Raw genomic sequence first — 20,491 nt, forward strand, 5'->3', positions numbered from 1 at the left:
ATTATATGAATGGACTTTGTAACCTGATGCTATGCTGGCTTGTAAAGAGCTTATAAAGAGATGCTAGGCCCCCGAGTGTATTTATTTCTAAGGAAAATAACACCTTACCTAAATAAATGTTACTTTCTGTGAGTAGGCTACCCTGTTGCTGTGTACTGCTGCCTGTTGTCTCCTATGAAAATAACTCCAAATGCTTCCATTGCAAGCTCTTGCCTATACCAGTGTGTGCTGAATATTGTCAGTTTAGTTTCTTCATAGTCCACCTAAACAAAATCCTGGAACTGTAAGCAAGTGGAATTGAACTTTTGGGTTGTATGCTTGCTTACTTGGTTGAAGGAATGCAAATTTCCCAATCCATCTACAATTTTGAGGAAGAAAACTACACAGTTTCTGAACTTTTTCTTTTTTTCTTACAGATGTTGCTAGTGTTCCTTGAAGTGTGCATATGTATTTGTAGAAATAAATTAATACCTCTGCATTTTATTAAGTGATTTTAGCCTTTATATAAAGTGGTAGGTTTTCATAGCTGATCTCATGAGGATGCAGCAGTTGAAACTGGGGTTTGGAGTAAGGAAGAGAAACAACTTAGAGCTACCTACTGGTATGCCCAGGTTGGTGACCTTGGTCTGCAGAGCTCATCTCTTGGAGGGAGAGTTTGCTCTCTGATTCCATCAGTCTTTGGCTTTTGTGGTGAGGCTGTCTTGACTTTGTAAAATTTTCTGCAGACACTGAATTCAGGGAAATTAGTTTCATGGGGAATCTGTTGTATTTTAAGAGATTCCAGCCACTTCCAACCCATTGGGCAACTCAATAATATGTATTTCTCATTCCCAGTCAAGTCATTCAGTACTCTACATTTGACTCTTCCACACCTTGGGAAAATTTATCTAGACATTTAGAAGCTGTATTTCTTAAATACTTGCTCGCAGTTCCTGGTAAGCCATACACCCAGATCCCATAGGTTAACATGTTCATCTGTGTCGTTTTGGCAGTTGTACAAAGTACATGTTTGATCTTCGTTTACAATTTAGAGTGCCTGCAACCTGAGCAATATTTAGATGTATACAAAGTTAGCATTCTCTACAAGTCTGTGGTTCACATAATGTGTTTCCTTAGAACATTCTGAAACCTCATCAAATAGACTAGTAGAGTAGTAGGAGTTAGTTTCAGTTCAAGTTGAACAGAATGGTAGCTTGACCATATCATAGTTGTAGGCTGGATAATCAATGCCTGTGAAAGACAAGATCTGTAATTATGGATCATTTATTTCAAGATCCTGAAAGGCTTTCGAGTAGCTTTAGTTAGTATGTTACAGTTGCAATACCTTACAAACATTACCCACTGTATTAAAGCTACTCTCAAGTATATAACCGTTAATCTTCTGAATTCATGGATATTGAAAAGAGAAATGAACAGCTCAGAAAAAACTGTGTAAGAATACTAAATAAGTTGGCAGAGGAGTCAGGAACTGATCTCTCTCTGTCTTTTTTTTTTTCCTTTCTTTCCTTAGTTGTTGTTTCTCCTGTATCTCGAACGTGTTCACAGGATTCTTATCCCTCCGAGGTATTTGTTACATTCCAACATAAGCTTTTCAACCACACCAAGTAGAACAGAAAATACATTTCAAATGGAATCGACATAGATCTTCCTAATAGAAAACTTTCCCAAAATATTTAGTAACTTAGCATGCTGAGCAGCCGACACTAGCAAGCCATGTTAATCAGTTCTGCTTTATAAAAGCAAACAAGGTGGGGAGGAAGTAATGAGACCCTGAAACATCTGTTCAGAGACTTTGAATCCCCTTAGAAGGTTTTGAGTTCTGCCTTAAAGAAACACAACTCCAAAAAATTACAACCAACTGTGGGAACATTTTCTAGCTCTTTACAAAAAATTAATTACATAAATATTAGTCTATAAAAAGTAAATTCCCTCTGCCCTCTTCTCCAGTTTTGCTTCTAGTATAAAGGGGTAATCTTGCCTGACATTGCAAACATTCTTTCAGCAAAGAGAAGCTAGATCAGATCCATTCTAGTTTTGCCAAAGGAGGAAAAATAGCTTTGATTGCTATGAAGCTAGATAATCATAGCTATTACCATATTAATAAACAATCAAAGTTAGAACAGTGGAATCTAGAATGCTGTCATTTAATAACAATGAAATACACATTTCTTTGTTTGTTTGACTCAACTAATAGCTACGTAATTGCTTTATAAAGTTATATGGTAAAATATTTTCTCCTTCCTTCTTAGTGCCACTTACAGCAGTGGTTCTGTTGTGGTTTACCCGTGACTGGCAGCTGCTCACCACACAGCGCTGGCTCGATTCCACCCTGCATCCCCGGTGGAGCCGGGGAGAGAATTGAAGAGTGAAGTGAGGAGGCTCATGGGTTGAGATGAGAACAGATTAATAATTTAAGTAAAAAATAATAATGATAAAAGAACATACAAAACAAGTGATGCATAATGCAATTGCCAACCTTCCACTGGCCAATGCCCAGCTGGTTCCCAAGCAGCAGCCCCTTGGCCAGCTTTTCCTTAGTTTATATATGAAGTGTGTGGTTGTATGGTGTGGAATATCCCTTTGGGCAGCTGTCCCCTCCCAGTGCCTGGTGTGCCTCTCAGAGCATGGGAAGCTTGACTTAGCATAAGCACTACTTAGTAAGGACTAAAACAGCCCTGTGTTATCAACATTATTCTCATGCTAAACCAAAAACACAGCACTATACCAGCTACTAGGAAGAAAATTAACTCTGTCCCAGCTGAAACCAGCACAGGTTCCAAACTGTTACCCAGTGTGAAAATGAAATTTGAAATCTGTGTTCTTATTCTTGTTTATTTAGGATACTTTAATAGAGAGGTTTAGTGTTCTGCTCAATTTTAATTCTTGATCTACTTATGGTTTTCTTTTTAAATCAGTTGTTGCTGAGTTCTAGGGCATAGGAAAAGGAACACTTAAGTCTTTTCTTAGCACATGTTGTTTGCTTTATTTAATGTATTAGTGGAACTTTTAGAAGGCAGACATTATTTATGCTTACCTGTTCATAGATTTTGTTCTATGTTCTTGGTCATCAGCCTGTTATCCAGCTATAAAGTCATACCAGAGAGAGAAATAAGGAGAGAGAAGTGATTCTTTTCTACAGTGGAATTGCTTTATGCTTTCTCTGGATAACAGGCTCCAAAGAAGTATAACTTTTGGACATACTTATCAGTGTTCCTTAACAAAATTTTGAAATACTTCAAAGTAGTAAGGCTTACGGTTGTTACTGTTTTCACGTAATGAAAGTAGTGCTCCAGAGAGCACTTGTCGCTTTCCTACTTTGCTTCTTTAATTATAACATGGATTTTTTTATCTTAAAGATTTACAGAACTATTCTGATAAACCTGTTTTATAAACTACACACAGAATAGTGTTTTAGGGCCAATGTTTCAGCACCAGGTCTTTAGTTCGGAATCCCATAGGTTACTCTCAGGGTAAAGTACAAGGTGGCATATGCATGAATATGAGCACGTTTGCTTGTGAATGTGCGTTTTCCCTACTTGCAATCTTTCCTGTATACTGTTATTTAACCTAGAGTGCTGCAGCATGAAGTGTACACGTAGGAATCACTCTCTGTTGTCTGTTTAAAAATGACCTGCGGGGTGAGACACACTGGCAACTTGTTATCAACAGCTAAATGAAAGTTATTTTTGGTTCATCTTAAAGTCTGTACCTCTGAAAGCTTGGTATTCTTCAGTAATTTAATAGTCTATATTATATTATTTCCTATTCTAATAGCATGTGATTAAGACCAGCCTGTCTGTAGAGCCTTTTTACTGTTAAGGAGTCATAGCAAGTGTAGAATAGCACTTGCCCAAATTTGTAGGTTGTCTTCAGTTGTATTCTAGCTCTGAAAGCTTCTTAAGCTTCCAATTATTGAAAAAATGTCTTTTATTATAATTGTGCCACAACTTACATGCAAACACCCATTCTCATAGTTGATCCTGAACCATAGGGACACCGCAAATTACATTATCTTATGTGCACTTCAAGGTGCTGGCATTTCCTGGAGAAAAATTAAGTTGGAAAAAATTAATATCTCCTGGGCCGAAACACTCAAACTACATTTATTGGCAAAGCGTGTTTTCTTCTGGATTGGCTGGGGCTCTACAGGATCATTTGATAGTTGTAGGCATTTTAAAAGTATGTTCAGGTCTCTAACAGAGAATCGGATAAGTCAGTGTTTTCATTTCCAAAACCCTACCTTTCTTCCAGCATTTCTGTCTTATGTAGAAACTGGGACAAGATTAAGACTTGCCATACAAGACCTTAACTTGAAAGTGACTCATCTGTGAAAATCAATGCATCTGTGTATAAGAGAATCTCAAGCTTAATTTCAGCAGTTTTACACTGCCTGCCTTGTAAATCAGCCTAGATTAACAGTTATAACAAATTCACCTATGCGTGTACTTTTATGTAAAAATCTTAATATTTACATGAATAAATAGTATTTGTTTTCTGGAAGACTGAAGAAGCTTGTAGTTTGGTAGGGTTCATGAGTACTGAAATTCTCTAGCTGATCAGCTGTCTCTAATACTGATGTAAAAAGGTGACTTTCAAGTTCCACTTTTGAGGCTGCATGCTGTTATTTGGCTATTTAGCTGCACTGTGGTTTCCTTTGCGTTGGAAAAAACGAGTATAACAGCAATTTTTTCGGTTCTATGGCCAAACAGCTTTTGACATTTTTCAACAGGAAAACTTATGATAAAAGCTTGAAAGTAACTGTTTCCTTCAAATATTCTGTTCAATCTATTGCAAAGTAATGCTGCTGCTTCTTTTTATTGGCCATAAATCAGGTTGTTTTGTTTTTTTTTTTTTTTTTTGAGGATTAGGGTTGAGTTTGAAGCCTTCAGACTCTATGGAAATATCCTAGCCACAATAAGCATGCCTCCTAATTTAATTTCCACCTGACTTGTAGGCTGCACAGGGCAGCTTGTGCATGGCAAGCCAAAATTTATTATTAAGCACTGGATCTGTGCAATATGAAAGTGAACTTATTCTCTTTACAGGCGAGGTGGTTCTGGGAAGCATATTTTCGATCAATGAAGGCAATTGCTCTTGCTACTCTTCAGATTATCAATGATAGAATTTACCCATATGCTGCCATTTCTTATGAAGAATGGAATGATCCCCCAGCTGTGGTAAGTAAATTCGTTTGATTCACTCACAAAACAAATTGTGTGTTTGGTTTTTTTCTCATATAAAAGGTATGTGCAGTGAAAGTTGGTAATAATTCTGTGTACGTGTGTGTGTGTGTATGTGTTGTGTTGGTAACTTGCAATACATTTTATGACAACTGGCAAAATAACTAGCAGTTCATTTTATGTCCTGGCAGTGAAATATGAACTTTTAGCTTTTGCTGTAGCACACACTAAATTGCTTGCCTGTTTATATATTTATTTATTTTTATGCAAGCGCGCATACACACACACACAGATTTCTTTATGCCTGTTGACTTTAGTGTTAGTTTAGTGCTCTTAAAAATGAATAACTGTAGTGGAAATAGTGAAAATACTGAAGATCTTAAACAATCTGCAGGGCTCTTCCATGTAATTCTGATGAAATAGATAATTATTGCTGTGCCTACAATTTTCTCCATGTTATTTCTACATAATTTCTCTTACACAGAAACTGGTGATCAAAGTTTTGCTGTGGTATTTTTTTTTATTTTAAAAAAAGAAAAAGGTTTCACCAGTTGAACCCACCTCTGTTAAGAAGAAACACTGGAGTATTAATTAACCTTCTGCACCAGGCAGCTGGTTCTGATTTTTTTACTATATAAGAGACTGTGGATGATTTTCACTCATAATCAGGTAATTTTCTCTGTGTCAAAATATAAAAAATAGTTTTGTTTTAATAATAAAACCAACCTTGTTAACTGTGTCACTTCATGATGGTTTAGAGAGAGTTTCTCTGAAAGTTAGACAGAAGTGTGTTCTACTTCAAACTTCTTGGGCCAAAAGAATGTGAACATTTGCTGACAAAGAGTTAGAAGCTCATTGCTGGGTTTCAGGAGATGATTTTTCCATTGCCTGCCCAAAGGCATTAGTAGTCTGCTGTTGTCATTGCCTAGAGAGCAAACATGGCACATGTCAATATTTGAGGAAGAAATTAAGCTGCACAAGAAGTAATGTGGAGCAGAACATCGTAACACTTTCAGATTATGCTAGCAAAACAAGCACCTTGAAACACCTATTAAAATGAAGAAAATGGCTTTAGGATTGCTCAGTCTTCAAAGGGGATGCCAAAACATCTTTTCCTGAGTTCCCTCCTATACTGGAAACTCATCCATTTCTAGGGAAGCTAATCTTACTGTGAGCAACAAACAGCACCTCGCTCCCCCCTTTTTTTTTTAATATATATGTGGAAAAAGAAGTTATATTAGTCGTTCAACCTAGAGGTCCTTAAGCAGAAGGTTTATGATCACAGACACAGCAGCATACAGAACAGAGCTCTGGAACTGCGGAGGAACACGTAACAGCGGTGCCGTGCTGGGGCAGTGCAAGGAGCAGGCAGGAATATTGTCTTAATGTGCCATTGCAAGGAGAAGCGAGAAGGCTGACTGCAGCCAGACGAGTTGGAATTTGTCCAGGACGTTGGAGTTAACACCTCGTATTGTGCCTCTCTCATGCCATGAACGGTCAGTTCCTTGGTGGTTTTGTGTCTCAGTTGAAAGAATTTGATGTTTATCCTAGTCTATGAAAATTGCTTAATATGTGCATGAATTCATTTCTTGCTTCAATATGAAACAGAAATATCATTAAAAGTTCCTTTATGGGCTGTGTAAGCTCCATATTAGCCAGCAATGCAGAGTGCTTGTGACCCTTTCTCAGAGGGTCAGTTAAAGAAAATAGAACTTGGATTGGGAATTGTTCAAGAGCAGTTAAATTTGTAGAACAGCAGTACACAACCCTGTGCTATCTTTAACTGGGGATTTTGATAGCTACTCTGAGCATGTAAGCAAATTTCCTTCCATGAGGCTCCTTTTTTTTTTTTAAGCCAGCTAATACTGCTTGGTTTCAATCCTTTTTCTTTCATTTGAAGCAAATAATGGGAGCCTTCTCCAATTTATCTTTGAGGGTTTTTTTTGTTTGTTTTTTTGTTTGAATGTATTTTATCTCTTTGAGATGAGAGCATATTACAGCTGTGGTCTATAGAGGAACATATTTTTCAGGACTGAGCTAATTTCTAGCTTCAGACAATTTAGAAGGTGATGATATGTACAGTATTTGCTAGGAAATTTAATAAGTCGATAAATTTAATAACAGTTATTTTACTGTTGTTGCTTTGTTAAATAATTTTGCTAGTTGAAATTCCATAGTTAGTGTCCGCTTGTCAGGGGAATAATGATGCACTTGAGCCTGAGTATGTTTCTCATCTAAGCTCATGCCTAATGTCCACTCATAGCAGTGTAATGATTTCTAGTAAGCCTGGATGAAACATCCAGGAAAAGATGGAAAGTAGGTATATATTTGAGGTAGCGGAAGATGGCAACTGTATCCTTTAACTCTGATAGGAAGACAAAATAACTAAAGATGACTAGAATGTGTTCCTCATTTACAAGAAAATCACCATATTCTTCTCTAAATAAAGTCCTCCAAGACCAAAGCATTTGAAGCGAATTCTTTCAGGTTGGCCTCAGGGCCGGGGTATTGGTAACTGTTAAAATGAAGCACCTGTGAGTTAACATTAGTACCACAGTGAAATGTGTGAGTAACTGGCTGTCGTAAAAGCTTATGTTCTTGGCTAGAACCGTACCTCCAGAACTTGCCATGTGTGTTCTGCCTTCAAACTCACCTGGCTCAGCATCTGCCTCTGCTTGTTGTTCCTCGTGATGTTGTGGTCAGTTGAATTAAATGCAGTGCTCCTCTATACGCCCTCTTTCCCCTTACTCACTTTAGGTAGGACTGCAGACCTGCAGAAAGAGGATGTAGAAGCTGCAGGCAGGTGACCAGAAGGTGCAGAGGTGCAATCACCATTTTAAGACAAGGTACTTACTGCAGTTAACCAGTGATTTCTTTAATCAGTACAAGGCTGTAAATAGAGCTCAGACCCCTGTGTTCTGAATAGTAAGGTTTTGAAAATGAGAGCATTGGTTTACCTGCTGAACATTTATACAGAAAAGCCAGCTTTAATGGTTTTACGAGCTTACTTGCTCAAATACAAAATACTTGCTAACAGATAAAGAGCTTGCTGTCTGTGCAGGGTCATCATGCAGAGAAGAATCCTTAGCTAGAGAAGTTCCTTGACCGTAGTTGGTTACCTGCCTGTTTCCTTGGTTTAAAGTTTCTTTTTCTTTGTGTACTTACAGGAGTTAGTTTTGCTTAGTGTGTCAGTAGGATCCTGGGAAGTAGTAGAAAAACAGAGCTTGATAAAATGTCTTTGTTGTTAATTGTTTTGCTGCCCAATTGTTACAACTGCACCAGCTGTAAAATAAAGCAGTAAAAACATTATTTCTACTTTGACAATTAGGGTAGCTCATAACTCTCTCAGGCATGCATTTTGCTCTGCTTTTGGTTGAGCTGTTGAAGCCTCATGAGTTTGCTTCCAGTTTTAAGATTCATCATCTAATTCCAGTCTATTTCCTATGATTTTTGTAATATTGACTTTTATTATTTTGATTATAGTGCAGTAGAATTGAATGTGTTTTGAGTTAGCAAACATTTAACAGATTACAGCCTGTAAGTATGGTAGATAAAAGAGATTTTTAGGACCCTCATATATATGATTAAGAAAGTTTGTAAGAACAGCGCCTATGAAGAGTAAAGCTGCATCTTTCACAAAAGGCTGCCTCAAGTTTGATGTCACTTGCAAAGCAGGACCGGTAGGGACTTATGGCTATTTTCTGAAGATTTTCTCTTTGCTTTATTTTGAACTCTGATACTGCAGTGCAGGAATTAAGACATATCTGCAAACATAATAATGTTTATTCTCTTTTGAGCAATGTTACATTGATGTTTGTATCTGAGGAGATGACTATTGTCTTGGACAGTCAGCATGCAAGTGATATTAATGCATTTAAAAGCAGTGAGGCATGCTCATGGCTAGATCTGCATATAGATAAGCTTTATTCCTATTCCCCAGATATTCCTCAAGTCTCAACACAAAGAAACACCTTGTGTTGAGTCTGTGGTTTCCCAAACATTTGAAACCACTATAAGCAGGTACTCTTGCCAAAAGAAACAGTTCTGCACTCTTCTACAGCTGGATGACGGTTTCTGTCTCTGTGTGCTGCCTTCTTTTTGAATTTTCTAATTCACTTGTGGTGATTTAACTGAAATAATTTTCCTCATGTAGAACTTACCCAGCAAAAGAAAAAAAATAAGGGGTTTGGGGAAAGAAGGGGAGAAAGGGAGGGACTGGATGGCTGGAAAGCTGCTTTTTTTGGCGTTAGTTTGGCTTATATTGGCTCAAAATATTAGTGAGAATGTTGCCTGAGTATCTTCACCACAGTGTGGATACAGCAGCAGTGCAGAAGGGCGTTTTTCCAGCAGGGAGGAGTATAAGGTACACAGAAGATAAATGCATATGCAGTTAACTCCGTACTTAGTACATTACATTGAGGAAGCGATCCAAAAATGTAATGTGTTTGTGTGGGTTGACTGAAAACTCTTGGCTTTTTCCAAAGAAAAAAATTACTTTATAAAATGGATTATTTTCCTACTCATCCATTATCCCGTTGAGGAACTGGAAGAATAGGATGATATAACATGCTAGTATGTTATGGTATAGTACTTCCAATAAAAATGCACTTCAAGATATTTCTTCCTTTTAATGAAGAGGGGCAAATGGTATTTTTGGTGCCTGAAAGCAATTCCTGGACCTCTTGAGTCCTTTATGTCTCAGACAGTCTTTTGCTGCAGGCATGAGAGTTTAATGCCTTTTGTGTTTCTTGGCCCAGCCATTACCCATTAGGCAGAGACAATCAGTTACGTTCAAGTAAGCCAGAAAATGACCACTTTGACAGTGTGCATTCCCATGGCTACCAGTTTGGGCTGGAGTCGAACTAATGACCTGGGTTTGATGGTATCTTCAATTAAAGACTTTGTTATACTCTAATAGACATAAATTGCTTTCTCACTTGTGCTTTTTAGTTATTTAAATTCTCCTCTTACTCTGCCTTATACCTTGCTAACATGTACATGGGTTTCTGAAAAATGAGTGAGACAGGGCTTTTTCCAGATTTCTGTAGTTGCTTTGGTTGAAATTCTTTCAAGCCTGTTTATATGTAGAGCTATAAAACATTAGAGGTGTGTTTTTTTTTTTTTTGTCAGGGGCTGCTTTTGAGCTTTGACCTTGGATGATACAGACCATAGTTTAATAATCACTTGAGAATATCACTATGCCGAACAATAAACATACCAGATTTCATTTCTCCCAGTGAGGCAGAAAACAGCACTGTCATTTGGTTTAAACTAAAATAGCCAAATTAACTTAGTGTAAAAGTGCCTTTCATTTAATGAAGCCTAAGTAGGATGTTCAGTTATAGAATACTTCATGGGCTTCTGCCAATTAGCAGGCAATTGACACTTGTTAAACAATTAAACTATTTCTAAGCTCTTTGACTAGTATTTTACAACCCTCAGTCTCCAGATAATGCCACTGTTGTAACAGTACTTCCATCCTAGTACCATTCATCGTCTTTAAAGCATTAAACAAGTATCAGCATACACTTTTTTATTTACCTGTAAATGTGAACAAGTTAGCACTTTTTTGGGCAATGCACAGCTGGTATTTTTTTCCATTGAACAGCATAAATTTCTGTTCCTGCTGTGTTTACAGCCACCCTGTGTGATGGTTCGAATCAGCTGGGTGAAATTTTGCTTTATTTACTGTGTTGGAATATAGATATTATTTTTTATGCTAAATAAATTTCAGTTTATGGTTATGCTTTTCCAGTGTTGATATTACAGACAAGTAGAGTATACCACATGTATTCAGCTATAAATATTGGTTGGTGTGCACGCACGTAACATGATTTAACAGTTGGTTATTTAGCTTATCTGCCCAGAGATAAGGATTCTTCTCGCACGCAGTGGTAGCTAGCTTCACAGTTATATGCTGTGTGGCTAGTATCTTGTGTGTAGGTTTATTTCCATTGTAAATTATATCCTTTGAGGCATGAACAACAAATTTTTGGCTTTGGTTGACAGAATCGGAAACTGAATTTCATGTATTTCGCTTGAATGACATTTTAGTTCTTAAGACTAGATCTAACCATTTAATACTGTTAGATTTTATTTTCTCTATGAGATTTTTGCTTTGTCTTTAGCTTGGAAGTAGATACCTAAACATACAAGTGAGAGACACATTTTTAATCTTAGCAAAGCTGGTTTTGAGATGCACCCAAAGAAACTGTACAGCTTTGCTGGCCAAAGGCAAGGCTTTCATTGCTATTGTTCTAACCTTGTTTGTTGCACTGCCTGATGCCTCCTGTGCCTTCATAACTGTGCAGCTATATTTTATGTAATGGGCATCATTAACTTAAAAAAAGAAAAAATATAGGACCTTTTTGCTTTGGATTCCACAAGTCAGCTTTTCAATGCTGCCTGTCCTTTCTGGCTTTGGGAGCATGAAAGGTATGGTAACCTCCATTTTCCCAATTCAGATTATGTCATATCCAGAGTGTTTTGGGTCAGGAGCTGCTATGTTGACTTACAGCAGGGGAAGGAAAAAAAAAACCACACGGAGGAAAATATGAATCTTTTTCCTGGTTCTCTTTCCAATTATTTGAATGTTCTTTTTAAGGTTATAATATTATTACTATTATTCTTACAAAAGAATGGCAATAAAATTGATGGAAGGATTAAAAAAGTGTAAATATTGTGGCACCTGTAAATATGAACTCAGTTCTTGATAAGTCTCCTCACTGCAAATTAATTTCTTTGACAAGTTACTGAAATTAAAGAGTTGAAGAGATGAGCCTGAAGCTGAGTTTTTTTGTCTAAGAATGTGTTCAGCCGATAGATTCTGCCAGAAGGGCTCGGACAGCTGATTAGATTTAAGTGGCTAAAAAAAAGAACGTGCTGAATAACTTAGTTACATGATGTATTTTGGCAATCAAAATTCATGATTCATGGCAGTATCAGATTTCATCACTCAAGAAGGAATAGGTAGAAACTCCTGTTTGTCCTGTGGCTAAAATGTTTTTGAGGACGGTTTATAATATTAATGGAAACATGGAATGCTGGCCACTGCAGCTTGGCTTGTGATTCTGCAGAATGTGAGCGCTGTGGCCGGCGCTGGAGAAGCAGAGAGGGTTAATTCCTTTGCTTTTGCCCTATGACCACTTGAGGATGGGAAGCATGATGAAATACTTTCTCAAAGTATTCAATAGAAACTTATCATGAATAATTGGAGCAAAATAGAATAAATCAAGGCTTTTTTTGGTCTGGTAATTCATAATTGAAACCACATTGAGGTTAGGTTAATATTCAGAACAACCCAGCTGAAAAAGCCTTACCCGCAGAGGAAGGGGATATACATCCCTGCTTAGCTTGGATGTGTAGAAGAACTGCTTAGCTACTGTTTTAAGTTCAACACACTGTTGTTCTTACCTCTGTGCTTTTAAAAGTCAGTGGGTTGTTGTTGTTCCAACAATGTGTTTTCACTAATATGATTGTTAGAAAAAGCACTGAGTCTAGTTGTTGGAAGTAAAATAGACAGGGAGGAAAGTCCATGGTCGTCTTCAGGGGAGCAGTGAAATGTTATTCTTCTGAAGTGCTGTTGCTGAGTTTTCCCACTGAATGAAAGCTGGGATTTTTTTTTGCTCGCTTCTATGATATGGAACATCTTACACAGCCTTGTTTCCTGGAGATCATTCTGGGATGCAGTTTGTAGTGTGTCTGCTGTGTCTTCAAGTCTCTTTCAGTGGTACTTAGTGTACACCCAAATGAGAAGTTTTGGAGTAGGACCCTGTCTTAGTTATGTCTGATATTTTTCCAGTACCTTCCATGCTCTGTAGCGTTTATAATGATTGGCCAGTTCTCAGGTCAGTTGTGTTCATTGATGCCGTGAAGCTCCCATCTATCTCACTTCTGTATCCTGTGAAGAATAGTCTGTTTAAAACTTCTCTGCTAACTTGTACCTGAAAACTCCACATCAAGCCCTGTCTTAAGTGTTCCACATAATGAGAATCCAGCTCCCTTGATAAATTATCCTTAATGTATTAACTTTTTCTAAAATAGAATAAAGTTGGTTTTAATAACCAAGAGGAGAGCAATATGTGATATATGTATAGCAAAGTGTCTTATTTCTAAGACATTATTACACATGCACCCTTGTGGAAAGCATGCACAGGACAACTGCAGCAGTCTGAATCCTTTCCTGTTCACGTGCCGATTCCTGAATTCTCTTTTCTCCCCAGCGTCAGGCTAGCCCTGAGTTCTCACTGTCATTCAGGTCTCACTACTTTGACTTCTCATGTGAGCTGCAAAGAGCTGTCAGACAACTGAGACTTCAAGACTTAAGTGACATGAGATTACTCTTAGGAAACTGGCATTTGAACTTGATCCTTTTTGCACATAAAAATGATTCACAGCAAACTGCCTATTAATCTTAGATTAATTATCCTGCCTTCTCTAATGGTATTAGCTGGAGGGCAAGAGCAAAGGGTTCTCTTATCCGCAGCTGAAGTGTCACCACTTTGTCAAAGAAAGCTAATGGATGATCAGTCTAGTGCTGCTGTTTGCTCTTCTTTCTGAGAGTGAAAGTTCCTGTGAATTTCCATCAAGAATGTTAATAAAGATGGGACTGGAGCAAATATTCCTTCATCACTTGGTTTCTTGAGCAGTGACTGGGAGAACCCATCCTTATGTCATTATCCATTTCATGCTTTGCTGCCATAATGGAGATTTAATTAGGTTGCTGTTGAATTAATTGCCTGTATGGTTTGCTTTTCCCAAGCAGAAATCTGGAAGACTTTAGCAAATTATGGAGGCTTGAATTTGCCCGATTTCCTGCAGAAAGTGGGGTCAATAGGTCTCAGACTGTAGACACACTCTTCAGGCAGGCAGCAGGGGGTTGGCTCTTAATGGCACTTGAGAGATGCTTAATTGCCTTTTTCAAATGTTTTTCTCAAATGAGAGGCTTGGTTCTCCCATCCGTTAGTGAGTGTCTACAGGCTTTTCCCTCCCTCCATCATCCTTTAGTAGATGCATGAGCAGAAACACCCCAAAAGATGCCTTGTTTTTCCTAAGTTACAACCAGCGAGGGAGAATTTTCGTGCCTTTCTGAAAGCAGTAAAAGTTGGAATTTAAGTCATGTGCCTAAAATAGTTGTAGATGGTAGGAAAGGAATAATCGTTTTCTGAGAATATTATAACAAGTAATTTGTTAGGAAATGCTGTGAGCAGAGAGAAAAGGTTGCTAGATAAACTTCAAGTGGGAGCCATTCATTTAGGCGGCAGTACTCACCTGTAAGTACTAAATACAGCGTTGCCCATAGGTTACTCTGTTATTTTTTTCTTTTGGGGCAGAAACGTAAGGTTTTATTGGCACTCTGCTGAGTATGATGTTAAACCTCTGCTTCAAGTGTTAACGTGAAGAGGTTTCTGAAAGTTGTTTTAAGAAGCTGCTCGACATTATTACAAGGGTCATTTGGGTAATAACAGTTTTGGGGTGGGGATTGTGTGGAAATGAGTCTGTGAAGCTTTAATGAGATGGATTGTGCTCTGATAACACTTAGATTGTGATTTGCTGTAGGAATTATTGAAGCTGGAGCAAAATCAGAGGACTGTCTCAGTCTAGTACTGGTCTTCTTGTAAAATTAGCAGAAGTATGTATAAAAGCTTTAATTTTAGAAAATGGAGTAATCTGAAAGCAGATTTATCTCTGCACATATCAGTTGCTGAAGTAATAGATATATATTTTCTGAATGTGTAGTCCTCTGCTATAGCAGCTATATCCCTTCCATGAACCGAAGTTCCATATTATGCTGTTACTATTTCTACATTATCCTATTACTCCTGTTGGATAAAAACTAGAACTTTATGCTTCCCATTAGAAACCTCACAAACAGTTTAAGTTGTACTGGACTTGATAAAGTACGTGTAGCTGAAGACTAGTCCCTCTTTCCAACTATTTCAGGAAGTCTACTGAAGAGTATTACTCCTGCTGACAGATTCCTGCCTGGAACATACCCTTAGACTATCCTGGATAAAACAGTGTGCCAGTGCTGTGCTTAACTTCAAGTGTCCCTTTTTCACCTCACATATTTATTCCCTTTTCGGTGTTGATGTGTTTGTAGAAGGAAATAATATATCTTTTTTTTTTTTCCTTTACCAAAATGGTCAAAATGTTATGTTCTCTTTTAGTAAACAGGCTCTCTATTCACCTCATCCTATAAATTATTCTAGTAAGAGGTGTCTAACCACTAAACACGAGGAGGGTGATTGGTGTATAAAGTAACCCAAAGACTAAATCAATAAAAGGAAAATAGCAAATATGAGATGATAACTTTGAGTCTGCAAAACTTACTTTCCTCCTGATACAAACAGGCTCGTGGTATGAGTTTAGCTGGAGATTCTCACAGTAGTTCTGTAAACAGCTGGCAGTTACTAACCTCTTCAGAGTGTTCCTAGTTTTTACAGGCTAGGATTCAAGACTTTCCTGCAAAACAGCATCACTCTGTTTCTGCTTTCCCAACTCCCGTTTTCACTTCATCCCAAAATGTCTTGTTTTTCCCTTTGCTTCTCTGTCCGACCCTGCTCAGAACATTACCTGGAATGGAAAAGTTGGGACTGAAATGCCGGCGCTTTCAGTCCTGTTGAATGGTCCCTTCTCTGCTTTCTCCCCTGCGTTGTTGGCTCCAAAGGAGGTTGGCACAGTCAGTGAGAATTTAGTTGTCTGTCTTGCCTTTTGCCAGCTGAGCTGGCTTCCTTATTCTGGCAGTGTATCAAAGTAGGACCTTTAAAGTCTCAAAAGAGATGCCCTAGTTAAAACTCACAAGGAGCAGATAACTCTCTGAAGTTCATATTTGCATCTCATGCCTTTTTTTTTTTTTTTTTTTTTTTTAATGCAATAGGTGCTATTTCTACCATAGAACCAACACAGTTTTGTGGAAACTAGTACATTATTCCTTTTAGTGCCCGCTTTTACCTTTTTTTTTTTTGCTTGGGTACACATTTTATGTCAGGTTTATGTTTTTGCTGCTTTGGTTTTGTTGTTAACTCTTTTTCACTTCTGAAGTTTTACTGCTGGTTTCTCTGTATTTGTTGAGTCCTGACTATCAATATAAATGTCTCGAAACAATGACTAGTAAATGAGAATTGAGTCATGCTAGCTGGGTTCAAAATTCACCATGGTTTTCCTTCTCTACAAATCTATCTGGCTTTTCCACTTTATTTTTTACCTAAAACCCCTCTTGTTTGCAATGTTGCAGCGAGGCAAAAGTTATTTAAGAAAGAGACTGGAATAAAGTTTTTGAGAAGTTACTGGAGTCCAGTTTTGCCAGTATTGGAGAGTCAGCCTGCTTGATTTGAACCTGACTAGGTTAATTACTCACTGCTGTAATAATTACTCCCTACTTTGAGAATTCACTTTAATTGAATTGTTTTCCTTTTTTCTTGTTTTCTTTCACAGAAATGGAGCAGCGTGAGCAACCCACTCTTCCTGCCACTGATCCCACCTCAGTCCCAAGGTTTCACAGCCATAGTCCTGACCTATGACCGGGTGGAGAGCCTTTTCCGAGTCATCACAGAGGTGTCTAAAGTGCCGAGTCTGTCCAAACTGTTAGTTGTCTGGAACAACCAGAATAAGAATCCACCAGAAGGTAATACCTCGTGGTAGGTGTGGTGAAGGAAGATATAACTGAGGATAGCATGCCTACTTGCATCTGTTACAGAATGACCTCTTTTCTAATTCATTAATATGTCTTTGAAAACTATTTCATGGCTACTTCAAAATAATAAATTTCAGAGGGGCTTTTTTATGATGTTTTTTTGTTTGTTTGTGGGGCTGGTGGTTTTTTTTTTTTTTGTGGCAATGTTTTTGAAAGCGAAATGAGAAAAGCCAAAGTAGATTAAAAGAAAAAAGCGAAGCATACCAGTTGTTTTGCTGCTAAATTCTGAATCAAAGGTAGCAGATACAATAGTTACAGCAGCATTTCTGTACTTTATTTTGGGGAGTGGTAAGGAGAGACCCATCTTTGATTCATCAGTGCTTGGTTTTATTTCTCTATAGACACTCTCATATTGCATTGAACACTGCTTCTACTAGACTGTTTTCTAGGACAAATGAGGTTCAAAGCAGCAAAGTAGTTTGAAGCTGTTTGAGCTATAAAACAAGTAAATATTCTAACTGATTAAATGAAAAATTTGGACATTTTGAGTGTCTGAAAAGAAGGTCCCACACCACTAGACTATCTTGTGAAAATACTAGCCCAGTAAAACAAGACCAAGTGCCTGTGTAATCCTCTCCAGTGCCAGGCAGCCACTCCAACACTGCTCATTTTATTTCCATACTTATTGCTTCCTAGGATGAGCTTCTTCCAAGTTCCAAACACAAATACTAAAATCCTGAGCATTATTCTGGGCAAGTAAAGCCTCCTCTTCATATTCTTGATTAAATACTGTAGCGGCAGTAGCTGTAAACGAGTTTGTTTCCTGTATGCTGTGCATACGTATGTGTCATTCTCATCTGAAAACATGGTGATTTTGTGGAAGAATAAATGTTGCCTTCTAGAAATATGAGTTCAAAAAATTGCTATTTTTGGTGGTACAGAACCTTGTGGATTCTTCTGTAGTGAATGAAGCATGTCTTTAAGACTCTTTGCTTTGTAATTCTCTCTTCACAGGCCTCAGCTGCTGTCCTTTTCCACTCTTCGAAGTTAGCTATTCTTTATAGTGGAAAGATGCAATGTGCAAATTAATCCCTGACCACTTGTCTCGATTAACCATCTTCTAACAGCTTCTCAGAGCCAAGCTACTGCTATCGTTCACTTGGCTCATTTGCCATTTTGGCAAATTCCTCCAGCTTAAAGCAGAGTAGTTTTATTGTTGGCTTTAAAAAGTATTCTGTAACACTGCTGTACTAAATACCTTTAGTGGGTTTATTAAATGTTTTGCAGTCCTTTAGAGTAAGAAGTGTTGCATATAAATTGGTGATAACTGAAATTTTTGCACCAATAAGTTTTTTCTAAAAGCTGAATTGCTTAGTGTTCTATTTAGTTATGTGAGCACTGAATTCAAATCGATTAAACCCAAATGATTTGCTTCCACATTTCCCTTGAGGGGGTCTGAGATATAGGAGAGTCAAAGCAAATAAATCATTAGAACGATGTTTTTTTGTTAAATCATTCTATTAATCTTGCATTTAAAATTCTTGAAAAATGAAGTGTGTTTAATTTTTTTTCTGCCTCGATTGCCACTAAGTCATAAACTAGGTGTTTTTTAAAACAAACCTAAAATCTTTTACTTGAAGAGCATAACATTGTGGATTTAAAAGCAGTTGAACTGCAGTTGAAAGCACAGGCAGTTTTGCATTGAAACAAATAACTATTTGTTTCTAGTGTCCCTTGTGCCTTTATTACTGCCATAACCATTGTAATCTCTCGGCTAAAGAGAGGTCAGTTTGATTAAATTAACTTGTTTTATTCCAGACCCATGCAGGGCATTCCACTTGGCTCTTCAGCCAGTCTCTCATTCAGTCTGTCTATTAGTGATCCTAATCCTTGGACTTCAAAGCTTCTGCTGTTTATAGCCTGTTAAAGCCAGGAAGTTTCTGATGGATTAGAGCAAGGAATGAGTTTGAAGTTTGTAATGTGCACCACTGTCACTGATAAAGTCTGGTTTATTACCCTACAGTAGGATCTGTACTTCTATGGCTATTCACTTTTAATTGGTTATAGTGAAGCTGAGGTGCTTAACCTCATAGAGCATCAAGTGCTGGATTTCCCAGCCCTGTCCATGTAAGGAACACGTTTCTGTACAGAAGCACATCTTGGCTTTTGTTGTTGCAACCCTTTGTGTGTTTGTTTTGTTTTGCATGTGTAAGTGGGAGGGCTGGGTCAAGGACATCCAAGTTGTCTTCCTTAGTGGTTATGTATGGTAAATGGAGAACTTGATTTAGGTCTCCTGAGATGTAGCTGCCGTAATGCCACACAAATATGACATGTGGCTGCTCCTTTCTTTCCTCTGCCGATGCCAGAAAAATATTATAATTGAAAATGATGATGTCCTTGAAGCAATATGTATTGGAAACACAGGGAATCTCTCCCTAGAAATGGAAAGTTTTGAAGTACATGCAAACTCTCAAATTAATGTTGTTGGTTTTTTTTTTTTTTTTTGGGGGGGGTGGGGGAGGTGTTTTTGTTTTTTGTTTTATTTTAATGAATGCTTATGTACTTGTGATAATGTTTTTGTTTAATGAACTCAGCAAACTCAGGACTTAGGAGGAAAACAGAGTAAAAATGAAATATTCTATTCTAAATATTGTACAAAATTTGAGATGCTGCACCCCTCATCAAATGTAACATTCCATAAGATAATACTCCTTTTTTGCTTGTCCTCAGCATTTGGTAAAGTTTGAGTGAAAAGATATTTGTGAACATGACCTGAAAATGACCTAATGGTGGTTTTTGTCAGATGAGTGACAGGACTGAATGGTGGTCACTGTGCCACCAGTGCTGCTGAGCATCACTCAGTGACGGTGAGAGGCTGTCGCTGGGCTGGTGTGCTGCAGAATGGTGACAGATGTGGAGGGTGTGCAAGGTGCATGGACAATAAACTCCTTGACAGTCTAGATCTGTCAAGACAGATGCAGCCCTGATACAACCAACAGTTTTTTGGCACATTGCCTGATAATAAATAAACAGCTAAGAGGGCAACTGATTAAATGAACACCTGACTGGAAAATTTTCAGCTATATAATGTACAAAAATATAAAGTTGTTGAAAAAGTAGCTACATGTATATGGGCTAGAGATCAGTAGCAATTTAAGGAGTATTTTTCCCTTTGTCTTATGAGTTTGCAAGGACCACTATTGTAACTTAAAATGTTTGCAAGCTGCTTGTGCAAGTCTGAGCTCATCACTCTGCATTTCCTTTAGTCGTCGAAAAGAAACAAGCACCTCAATCTAACCTGCATTAGGTATTCATTTTAGTGTGAACTAAATAATCCCTCCAGAAATACCCTTTTTTCCTTCATTGAGTATGCAGGAAACACAAGGTGACAAGTACCAGTTTAAATAACTGATCTTTAGTTACTTGTCTGCTCCGAGTTCCTACTTGTTTTGCCACACTGGTACCTGAACACAGTAGAGGACACACAGGCTATCTCATAAGATTCTTGAGAAATAAACAAAAATTAATGAGAACTAAAAAATGCAATATTTCAATTATTTTTCTTGGGCAGACAGTTCTTATAGCTAGGGCACTACAACACATAAATCTGTGAGCAACACAGATATCTTGTGCACACGTTTTGAAGCTTTCACAATGCTTATGATGGTAAAAATGT

At 37.7% G+C, this 20,491-nt stretch overlaps 1 protein-coding gene across 2 annotated transcripts in view; it reads left to right on the forward strand.

Moving 5' to 3' along the window:
- The window catches only part of EXT2 (exostosin glycosyltransferase 2), a 77,173-nt gene that overhangs the window by 28,781 nt on the left and 27,901 nt on the right, over positions 1-20,491 (forward strand). For both annotated transcript variants that reach the window (XM_065838615.2, XM_071809110.1), the window contains exons 8-9: positions 5,046-5,177; positions 16,617-16,806. In XM_065838615.2, coding sequence (XP_065694687.1) covers positions 5,046-5,177; positions 16,617-16,806 — 322 coding nt within the window. The remainder of the gene's footprint in view (positions 1-5,045; positions 5,178-16,616; positions 16,807-20,491) is intronic.

Source organism: Patagioenas fasciata, chromosome 5, assembly GCF_037038585.1.
Source record: "Patagioenas fasciata isolate bPatFas1 chromosome 5, bPatFas1.hap1, whole genome shotgun sequence".
NCBI classification, from domain to species: Eukaryota; Metazoa; Chordata; class Aves; order Columbiformes; family Columbidae; genus Patagioenas; species Patagioenas fasciata.